The 11775-nt window shown below is 35.4% G+C and overlaps 2 protein-coding genes across 2 annotated transcripts; one reads left to right on the forward strand and one right to left on the reverse strand.

The window, feature by feature from the left end:
* The first annotated feature begins 2721 nt into the window (after positions 1–2721).
* On the forward strand, positions 2722–8228 carry LOC11435565 (uncharacterized). Its single transcript, XM_024770522.2, has 5 exons — positions 2722–3064; positions 3826–4692; positions 6687–7087; positions 7615–7684; positions 7978–8228. The coding sequence occupies exons 2-5, from the start codon at positions 3929–3931 to the stop codon at positions 8039–8041; spliced, it is 1299 nt and encodes a 432-aa protein (XP_024626290.1). The 5' UTR covers positions 2722–3064; positions 3826–3928; the 3' UTR covers positions 8042–8228.
* Positions 8229–8893: 665 nt separating this feature from the next.
* Positions 8894–9748, reverse strand: LOC120577068 (transcription termination factor MTEF1, chloroplastic). Its single transcript, XM_039827985.1, has one exon. The coding sequence runs from the start codon at positions 9746–9748 to the stop codon at positions 8894–8896; it is 855 nt and encodes a 284-aa protein (XP_039683919.1).
* Between the last annotated feature and the right edge of the window lie 2027 nt (positions 9749–11775).

Consider the following 11775-nt stretch of genomic DNA (forward strand, 5'->3'; position numbering starts at 1 on the left):
TTATTATTTTATCAAAACAAGCTTATGAGCTAGTCCAATAAGCTATAAACTAACTTATTTGTGTTACCAAACACAACTTTAGTGAAGATCGAAGATGTAGAGTGGTGGTTCACGGTGCTCTTGTGTGGAGGAGGTTGAGCTTCAACAACGGAGGAGGAAAGTACATGCAGGTACGCTACCACTCTAACACCCGAGTAGACATGGCAATGTGGCAGGGTGGGGACGGATTTTACCTTCCCTTCCCTGTCCTCGTACTCTACTCTCGTATATTTATCTGTTACCCTACTCATAGCTAACAGGGATGAGAGATTGAATTTTATACTTGTCCCAAATGTGTTTGATTATCTCCGCAGTGGATTTTTTTTTAATAAAAAAAATATATTTTTCAGCCACTTGCGCAATGTTGTAATGTATTATCCAACAAAAAGATGATGACGATCAATGACTATGATGATGGAGAAGAGGGACCAGAGATGTTAGATGTGGAAGGAGAAGAGAGAGAGCTTAGATAATGGAGTGCCTTTTAATAGACTAATGCTCATTGTGCGAATGAAATTATGTAGGATTTGGATTTCTATTTATATAAAAGAGTAATATTTTCTACATTTGAGACGAGTTTATGTATGGGTTCAAGGTGGGTACATATATCCTCGTTACTCGTCTGTGCCCGTGTTTTGAAATCGGAAAAAAGCGAAACACAAGCGCAAACCTAGTCAAAGCGGGTAAAACCCGTTAAATTGGGTTTAGTTTGGGCGGGTGTCCGTGGGTATGGGTTTTGTTGCCATGCATACGCCCAAGTCAGTATTTGAGAGAGGCGGTTATGTGCAAATGGTGGTGAAAATGAAAGTGTACATTGAGGGTGACGCTGAGTCACCCTTATATAGGCGTGGATGACTCTAATTGTTCGCGTGATCCATGGGAGTAGTTAGAAATGTGTTGGATGGAGGAGATTAGTTTGGGGCGTGCTCATGTACAATAGTCTACATAGGCTTTTGCATACACCCTCATCGTCTTTTGCCTTATGTGTTGTTAGGCTTGGGCCCTTCAATGGTTATCTCTGGGGCTCTTGATGGTCTGAAACATTTTATGAAAACAAAATCTAATTAAAAATGTTGTAAACAATGTGTCGACTCAATATTTTTAACCTTATTAGATTACAAATAGACTAGATTGATTGGCAATCTTCAATGTCAAATATTGATTTGATGGTTTATAAATTATAGAGACAAAATTATCTAAATCTACAATTTCGAGGACCAAATTACCATCCATCTTGCTCATTTAATCCATTTAAAAGTGATAAATCTTTGTAATAACAATGGAGACTTTCAAAGATTTTGTTAAAATAGTTGAGACTTTTGTATCTCTCTCACACACACGCACCCCCCCGCGCGCGCACACACACATATTGTGACTTTGTTAAAATAATCTTAGCGCATGATTGACTTTATCATTACGGTGGTAGTGTTGAAGTGATTGTTTTTTATAGCGTGAGTTTCAAATCAGTGATTTTAAAGAGGGAGGAATATTAAAATAGAAATGGATTGGCTTAACTCATTTGAGTTAGTCTGGTAGCGTTGGCTTCAACCTTGTAGTGTGCTCCTCACAAGATCAAAAGGTTCGATTCTTCCCTAACCAATTGTATTTTTGTTGTTTCGTAATTATTTTTTGATGTTATAGGTGATTGTCTACAATATCCGCTTTGATTTTAATTTTAATAAGTTTGCAAATTTCATTATGTTCTTCTTTCTTTCGATTTTGAACTAGGGTGAAATATATTTTTTTATTTCTATAAATATTTATAATTTTGTTTTTATCCCCTATAAAAAATCGTATTTTTAGTTATGTAATATTTTTCTTTGCCGTTTTTACGGACCAAAAAAGTTGACAAAACATTTTACAGGGACTAAAAATGTAGATGAATTTTTTTACAGGGTTTTGGATATTTATAGAAACCAAAAATATATTTAACCCTTGAATTTATAATTAAAATGTATGTTTAATTGATAGCTTTTTCTTAGATAACTTGGAGAACAAGTCACTAAAATGCCTAGATTAACACATAAAATATGTTACTTTTGAGCACTTATCATATCTGATGACAAGTTTTTTTCTTTACCAGACTCATAGGTTGCAGAAGCTTTAGCTATGCAGAAGGTTTTGAAATTTGCGAAAGACATGTCTTTTTATGAATCTTATGGCAGAATCAGACACGTGGTATTGACGTTGAATACTCATCAACAATCTTCCACCTATATCGGCTCAATTATTGAAGATTGTATTAGTTTCAATGTTTGTTTTCGTAGTTTAAATTTTTTGCATGTTAGGTGTGAAGCCAATCAAGCTACTAATTATTTAGCTAAACACTTCATAATTTAGATTGCATATGAATCGAAGAGATTCCACGTTGTATTTCCGCAGTCTTGACATTTAATTTATTGTCAGACTTTTGCTAATGGAATTACCTTTATTGGAAAAAAAAATTGTAGAAAAAAATTCACACGAAAAACAAAACTAATATATCTTTTTTGGTCTAATTGATATTTAATTTTATATTGTATAGTTTTTTTTTTTTTTTTTAAGATATGGTATAGTATTTTAAAAATTCAATTATTGAATTTACTAAAAAAAAAAAAAATCAATTATTGAATAAAAAAAGTTCAAAAAAAGGTAGAAATTGGGTGGAAAAGAAAGCTACACGTAAGAAAATAAATAACGAAAAAATTCAATTATCGTCGCAACTTCTTCGGGACAGCGTCGGCGGCTACCAAATCTCTCTGTCTCTCTATCTCAAATACGGTTTTTTTCTCTGAAAGCGAGAGACCCTTTTGGAAGAGGAACAAGGAGAAAGAAAAACCCAAAATATTTTCTTCTTCTTCTTCTCTTCCGCAAAATTCACAAAGTAAATTTATGGATAACAGGTGCAATTCTGGTTCACGTCAACTTCATTCTGTCGCTAAAAACCTTCCGTCGCTTTTTCAACCCTTTGATAGATCCATTCCTGGCTTTCCTTTTTTACGTTTTGGCCTTCACAAGTAGCATTTTTTCTTTCTCCTCAATAAAGGTTCGTTTTTTTTCAACTGGGTTCTCTTCTTTCAGCTCAATTTGAAAATTTTTTGTTTCTGGATTTTGCTATTGTTTTGAGATTATTAAGCTTACTTTTTGTGCTGTACTTGCTTTGAATTCTCTGTTTATGTTAAATTGGTGATATTTACATGGTTTAATTTTAAAATTGAGCTAGTTTAAATTATGGATTTTAATATCAAAATGTTTGAGAAGTTTAAATTATCATTATTATTGCCCTGTTTGGATAAACTGTTTAATTAAGTGCTTATGTATAAACTATTTCAACCACAAAAGATAAAATAAAGTCAAAATATTTTCATATAAGCTATAAGCTGTTTTGATAAGCTGAGAGCATACTATGAGTCTGTTTTCGTTGACTTAATTGAGCTTATCTACTGTCATAAGCAATTGTGAGACTGTTTGGATGAGCTTATAAAAACAGCTTATAGCTTATACGAAAATAATACAACTTTATTCTATCTTTTGTTATAAAAATAAAAATAGCTTACACATAAGCGCTTATGCTATAAGATGCAAATTAAGTTGTTTATCCAAACAGGTGCTATGGACATGTCATAAGTTGTTTTTATAAACTTTCTCAAACAGTCTCATAATTACTATTGCTCGTGGATAGACTTAAATAAGTCAATTTAACCAGGCTCTATGTTTTCAAGTGATTGTCTGACTTACTGTTACGTGGCACGATCCTAAGTGCTTATTAGTTATTACAGTTGTTGACTTGGACTTTTTGTAAGCCAGGTCTTCAGATTGTGGCTTCCTTAGTTTATCGTTCTGTATATGCTGCACAAATCTTCAGACAGAGAGATAACTTTATTTCTGCTTAAATTATGGTGTATGGACCATGATGACTGTTTCAGCCGAATCATCCCTTAAGAAGATGTCGTGGTCCAGGGGCAAACAACCTTCTGGTTGGACAGCTTTTGATCTCAAGCAGAAAATGAAGAACAGTATTGATTCTGAAGTTGACAAGGATCCTTTCCCACCTATAGGCTCATCTAGTTCTATGCGACATGGTGATAAGTTTGTCAAGAAGAAACATGTTCCTCTGAAGCCTTTCTCTTCGGTACTTGTACCTAATGTAAACTTCCCTCCTTTGAAGGAGGCTGGGAATGGCCAAAAGGCAGTTTTAGGTTCTGATTCTTGCGGGACTACTGCTCAGGAAGATGTTAATGGACCTACCAAGATGCTCAAAGAGCAGCATCCTTGGGCTGAAAATAGCTTGATTGACGATATCTTGGCCGCCGTTAATAATAATGTTGACAAGGCTGTGGCTTTATTGGAAACAATGGCCTCTGCAGTCAATTTCGAAGAACACAAAGTATTGAGCAATCCCCATCCAAGGCCACTTATTTCAGATGATGTAACACGTGTGGTGAAGACTGGTGAAAGTCTTGCATTAGAAATGGTCAAAGATGACATTCTCTTCCATTCTAATATTGTTGGTCAGCTCCAAGATAACAATAAAGACTTGGAGAATAGATATGCTTTCTCAGGTCAGAAGTTTTCTGATGTAATGGACCTCTTGAATTCTGTTCCGGTCGAGCCTGAATGGGAGGAGGATGATATTTACTTAAGCCATCGAAAGGATGCATTGAAGACAATGAGGTGTGTGAACGCTAACTCATGTAATCTTTCTTGAGAGGGTATTTGTTAGTTCAGTCTTTGCTTGTATTTATTTATAATTTTTTTTTTCTTATGGTATATATGTCTTTTTTCCTCTTCTGTTTCCAACTTCTATATAAGATATGTCGGAAAACATGTATAGTGAGGAATGGAGCACATCTTAAACCTTGCCACCATTTATGACTTCTCTTGTGCCAATTGTTAACTTCTGATTTGCATGCATGCTAAACACACTGAATATGTTAGACTGCATTATATTATTATTGCCTTTTGTAATGCATTTGTTCTATGTTCTGGTTTTCTTCAGTGTAAGGTAATAGTTGCTAAAATGGTTGACAAAGTTTGGCGTTAATATGAATTCTCCAAATCAAACTTGTAATTTAATTGATGATGGCATATTGTTTTATTTTATAACCTACAATGTTTTGGCTCTCTGTCTCTGCATTCTTTGTAGTGTGCATAGATAAATGTTCCAAACCTTAATCAATGATATTAGGAAAAACATAAGTTAAATGATTTATTTTCACAACTTTGCTTTTTTATTTTTGTCAAAGATTTTGTTCGGATTTGCAATTCTGGATTTTGTATTGAGGGAACACATCCAAGAGTTAGCACCGAGATGTATGCTTTTTGCAGATGATGTAGTCTTGGTGGGTGAGTCGAGGGAGGAAGTGAACGGGAGGCTAGAGACCTGGAGGCAAGCCTTAGAAGCGTATGGATTCCGCTTGAGTAGAAGCAAGACAGAGTATATGGAATGTTACTTCAGCGGAAGGAGAAGTAGGTCTACCTTGGAGGTGAAAGTTGGAGATCATATCATACCCCAAGTTACACGTTTAAATATCTTGGCTCCTTCGTACAAAATGACGGAGAAATAGAAGCAGATGTAAGCCATCGTATTCAAGTTGGGTGGTTGAAATGGAGAAGAGCCTCAGGTGTTTTGTGCGATAAGAAAGTACCACTTAAGTTGAAAGGAAAGTTCTATCGGACAGCAGTCCGACCGGCGTTGTTGTATGGTACGGAGTGTTAGGCGGTTAAGAGTCAACATGAGAATCAAGTAAGTGTAGCAGAGATGAGGATGTTGCGTTGGATGAGTGGTAAGACTAGACAGGATAGGATTAGGAATAACACCATTAGAGAGAGAGTGGGGGTAGCACCTATAGTAGAAAAGTTGGTAGAAAATAGGTTTAGATGGTTTGGGCATGTAGAGAGAAGACCCGTAGATGCCGTGGTAAGAAGAGTAGATCAAATGGAGGAGAGTCAAGTTAAAAGAGGTAGAGGAAGACCTAGGAAAACTATTAGAGAAACCATTTGAAAGGATTCAGAGATCAATGAGTTGGATCCAAATTTGGTGTGTCATTTGATCCATGTAGCCGACCCCACTTAGTGGGATAAGGCTTGGTTGTTGTTGTTGTTGTTGCAATTCTGGCTTTACTTAATAGAATATTCCAGTTTTGTATATTCTTTTAGATATTCTGAGAGATTCGAATAGCCTAATTAATCCACCCTACATAATAGTTGTCTCTTTGAGACACTGCTTTTGTAGGAGATCTTCTAATCTATGCATATATCTTACTAAAGTATAATATTCTTCAATCATAGTGATTTAAACCTTGCTCATAATTAGAGCTGAAGCCTTTTGAATTTGACCACATGTTTGACAGGAGGCCACTTATGTATATGTGAGAAGAGAGATGATAATATGGGGGGAAACTAACCAATTGTAACAAACAACAGCTGCAACTGACTGTAGTAAATAGGGAGAAGAGAGAATTAGATGATCTCTAGGAAGTGAGTTTGAATTGCAAGAGGGAACTCTCTAATGAGCCCTGGAGACTGTATACTACATTCATAACTGATAATCATATGTGATCCAGAGGGTTCTCTAATAAAGTTTCTATTGTTTTCTTCAATCTTGCTTTGTGATTCTAGTTGAATCTATCAGTGTTATCGAGGCTTTATGTCCAATAATTAAACAGGTCAGCATCACGACATTCTAAGGCAGCCGCAAACGCTTTTCTAAAAGGAGAACACTTTTCTGCCCAACAACATTCAGCGAGAGCCAGGGAGGAATGGCATAATGCCGACAAACTTAATTCTGAGGCAGCTACAAAAATATTAAGTATCAGAAATAGTGATAATGATATCTCGAGACTGGATTTACATGGTCTTCATGCAGCTGAAGCTGTTCAAGCATTGCAAGAACATCTCCGTAGAATTGAAAGTCAAGGCTTCTCAAAGAGCTTAGCCCCTTCAAATAATGCGAAGAAGAATGGCGATGCACATTCCACTCTTGGGTCTCTTAACTTAATGGACTGGGAAAATTTGGATAAGCAAGTGCCATTAAGGCTTAGATCATTAGCTGTACATGTGATAACAGGTATTTTGCTTTCTTTTTTGACCATGCATAATAGCATGTAAATTCTATATTTATACTTGTATAGTGAATTCCGCCTCTGGAGAATTGCATTTTGATTGCACAGGCATAGACTCTATGCCTATATTAATGAGGAGGCATATTTATTTTCAATCTGTCTGGGAGATCTCCTATCCTATTTCCTTTCTTTCAACAGTTTTCTAGTTATGTCTGTTAGTTTAATTCTTATTCTATCGAAGGAAATATTCTTTCTTCAAATCTAATTTTGTAATCGTTGCCCCTATTCAATGTTTGTTCTACTTCCTACATTTTCCCCCTCTTATATCTCATTATTTTTCTCGGTCATTTTTTTTTTTACTCTCCAACTTGGTAATTCTTGAGTCCATTAATGGCACTTGGAGTACATGCCATATTCAAATGATCTACTTCATTAAATTAGGATTTTAAATAAGATTTATTAAGTGAACCTATATCCATGTAGTGAGCAATCGGTATGAAAGATGGCCTTACTTGCTTTTTCATTTCGACAGGTGTTGGCAATCACAGCCGAGGCCAAGCTGCTCTTCCTACAGCTGTAAGAAGTTTCCTCAGTGAAAACAGGTGCAACATAATATCTATACTCATACTTTATTTCGTCTGCACTTAAGGTGTACTAATTAAAAATAGATACACTGGATTGAGCACTGTATGCTAGTCATTAGATTGGTGATGAAAAGTTTATATCAATCTAATGGTTGAAGTTAACACACAGTATAATGGTATATTTGAAATGATTTTTACATCATAAATATCCCATACTTTAGTTCAATCCTCTGACTTTTGTGTAACTCTAGCAACATAGCAGTAAGGTGTACATTGCCTCTTACTATTTGTTCATTTGAATTGTTCTGCAGATATCGTTTTGAGGAGATGAGACCAGGAGTAATCACAGTGTGGCCCAAATTTCGTCAAAGTTGATGACAAATATGTTATACCATTGATTATTCTTACGGGGATCTGAAAGTTTGTATACTTCATGTAATTTTATCATGTACTTCTTACTGGAGTTACTATATCACTTATGCAGCGGATAGATTATTATTATTATTTAATAAAACCAGTGGGAAGATTTAATTCTACATGTAATAGTCTTGCATTTCTGTTCCATTCTTATCTTTCTGTGTTACATGTCATAGTCTTAATTTAATTTTAGTGTTGGAAAGTGGAAAACCATGTAATTTAATTTTTTTTGGGGAATTATACTTGTGGGAATACTATAAACAAGCAGCATTGTGACTGAGCTATTATTAGATGTTAAAAGCGGGAGCATTTCCTGATAGACACATAAATTAAAGGATCAAACCAGAGCTACATGTTTAAAATATCTGGATGGAACTATATTTTGTGCGTCCGAATAAATAATACATGCGGGAGTGGATTCTAGGAATAACGGGGAAAAAAGAAACTCCCCACATTTTTAAGGAATCCAGAACACCGTTGATGCATTAAACTAGTATATTTCACCATGAGCCTGAGGGTCTAGCAAAGAAAAGAATCAGAAGGATGGCATGGAAAACAAGCTCACATGGAGAAGAGAATTGAGATACCAGAAGAGAAGGGTGTACCTTCAAGTCTGCTGCCTCAATTTTAATCAAAAGCAACGAATGGGAAATTACATGCACCAAAAGAATGTTAGTAATGCAAAGCCTAATCATATATCTATCTATATCTTACATAATTGTCAAGGTTATGTAATTATATCTATTACTGTACAAAATTCTAGGTTGCTGCTTCTTTTCTAGATAATCTGAGTGATGATGATAGTTCACTTCACTTCCACTTTGCATAGAACTTTTCATCACCCCACATCAACATTCTATTCAAAGGAATCCTAACACCTCTTTCTTTCAAATGTAAATGCCTTGGAACAATCCTCTTATCCAAACTAAACCCAAAAAACTGCGGAAACTTCTTCAACTCTTCCACCTCCCTCTCCATCTCTTTCACCAAATACACAAACTTCGGCCACAAGTTATTCTCCACATCGTACCCCAATATCGCTGGCAACCTCGCACAAACATTCCTCGCTTCCTCGTACGTAAACCCAACCACTTCCTCAAGAAACCTCACCCTCATGCGCATCTTCTCCACACGCGTGTTGAGAAGATGCGCGTTCCGGTTAGTTGGCCTGTTTAGGTTACTAACTCCAACTTCCTCGCGGAGGAAGTGGAGGGTTGGTTTGAGGATATGGTTTACGTCGGTGAAGAGGAGGTTAGGACAGCGGAGGATGAGGCCGTGGGAGTCTTCCACACTGGCGAGGAGGTCAGATGCAAGGAAGGTGAAGACGGGGGAGAGGGAGGTAGGGGAGATGGAGGTTGTGAAGAGGTGGGGAGAATGGTGTACTAGCCGGGGGATGTCGGCCTCGGTGAAGGAGTGGGATTTGAGGAATGTGATGATGGTGAGGATGTGGTTGATGGTGTCCGGGTGAGGGAGGTTGTTTGGTTTTGTGTTGGGGTTTATTATGGTTAGTGCTTTTAGGTAATGGAGATTTTCATTGTAGGTTGTTCTGAACTTGATGTAACCGTTTCTGTTAGGGTAACGGTTAGGTACTATAGAGTTTGATGATTGAGAGGGAGGATAAGAAGATGGAGTTTGGCGATGGTGGAAAGATTGGAGGAAGAACATTTTATTTCTCTTTGAGTGTGTAAGTTAAGAGAGAAAAGAAAAGTAAAAGAAATATGATGGTCACACTACATAAATTATGATGGGCAAAAATTTCATATCACACAATCATTATCATGATGATAACCTTATCCTTTCAAACAAGTCTTGTTTCTCAGATTTTTTTGAAATGAATATTCAAACTAGCTTAAGGCTCTGTCTGATGTAATTTGGTTGCTAACTTAGGACCAGACCTTGATGAGATAACATCATAACTGTAAAACTATATATAGTTGAATGACGTAGCTGATTTCCTCAAATATTGTTTTCCAGCTGTTTTACTATTTTAAATGTCACACTGGATGATAAAGGTGTTCAAATCCAAACACATTTAAAATAAACCGTAAACTGATATAAAAACCTCGAATATCCTTTTGAGTTGTGATATTTGTACAACCATATCTAACAACTTTAGTGACAACTTTTATTTACTCTCTTCCTATTGGTCCAAAACAATAGAGAGAGAAAAAGGAAGAGAGAGATTAAGAATATAAGATGAGTATGAAAGAGAAAATTGTTAAAAAATTGTCAAAAAGTAAATGTACATATATCATTTCTCTATCCTTTTAACATGTTTGGTTGTTATTTTGTAAAAATCGGTTTGGATTGGAACAAATTTTTAATCACTTTTTTAAAACCAAACCAAATCGCAGAAGTAAATTTTAATCTTTTACTGGTATTATATATTATATATTACATTAATCTATTTTTGGTTTATTTTTAATTTTATGTATTGCATTAATTTATCTGTATTAATGTTTAACATGTGTCTTACGGGCACAAGTTAACATGACCCATTTTTTAATATATTTTATATTATACAAGCGAAAAGACGGGCACTCACGTGCCTATCTTTCTGCTCTTTCTATTGCAATAACATTTGAAAATTATAAACGATGTTTTTTTTATGAAATTTTGATTTTGATTAAATGTATAAATATTAATGTTTAGTTTGAAGGAGGGAGGCAAGACCAAATCCATTCACCCGATCCCATAACCAATCTGCTTCAGGTCTAGGGATTGTTAGCTTGTCAGTCCTAATCTTCTTCTCGTGTGAGGAAGGGGTCAACTTATGCTCCTCCTGAAACTAAAATATGAAAAAAGAAAACAAATAACAAACAATTAAAAATATAAATATTTGAATAACTAAAAAATGAATATTTTAACATAACAATTAAATCGTAAAAAACAAAAACAAAAATTAAAATAAACATCAAACATTTTAACATAACAATTAAAACGTAAAAAATGAAAATTAAAATAAACACTTTAATATGACAATTGAATCGTTGAATATTTTTTTTTAAAAATAAACATATAAATTGAAGCGTATAAAACAAAAAATAATATAACAAAAATTATACTTACTTTGGCGTCAATCCAAAGCCTCTAGGCACGTGTCTATCAAAATTCGGTAGAAGCGACATGTCAGTAGGGCCCCCCCCCCAGGAAAACCCTCTGGTCTAGGTGCAACCTCCCGTATCGCCTGCTGCTGAGCCTCAACCCCCTGATGTTGAGGTTGCTCATACCGAGGCTCCTCATGATGTTGTGTAGGGTCCACTACCTAAGACAGACCCGTCTGGGATGACGAACCCTCCCAACTCCTACCGTCGTGTCTCCTTCTAACAGAAGGGCGCACAACCTTCATATTTGCTCGTGCACTCATTGTCATCGTCTTCTTGTCGAGTCTCTGTCTGTTTGGGTTGTCAGACATACCTACACAACATAAATCAATGCAAAAAAATCAATGATTTTTTCATAAGGACACAATGTAATTTCTAACTGATCAACATTAACAATCCACATTGCACTCAAACTACCGTATTGTGTCATTTCAATATCTAAACTACCACATTGCACTCAAACTTACTATAATCAATATTAATAATCCAATTTCTAACTAATTTCATCATTAATATGCAAAATATCAAACAATTTTTCATTGAGCACCTAGAGTTCAACATAAACATTATGAGTTCATAGTGTCATTT

The sequence above is a fragment of the Medicago truncatula genome, chromosome 7, assembly GCF_003473485.1.
Source record: "Medicago truncatula cultivar Jemalong A17 chromosome 7, MtrunA17r5.0-ANR, whole genome shotgun sequence".
Lineage (NCBI taxonomy): Eukaryota > Viridiplantae > Streptophyta > Magnoliopsida > Fabales > Fabaceae > Medicago > Medicago truncatula.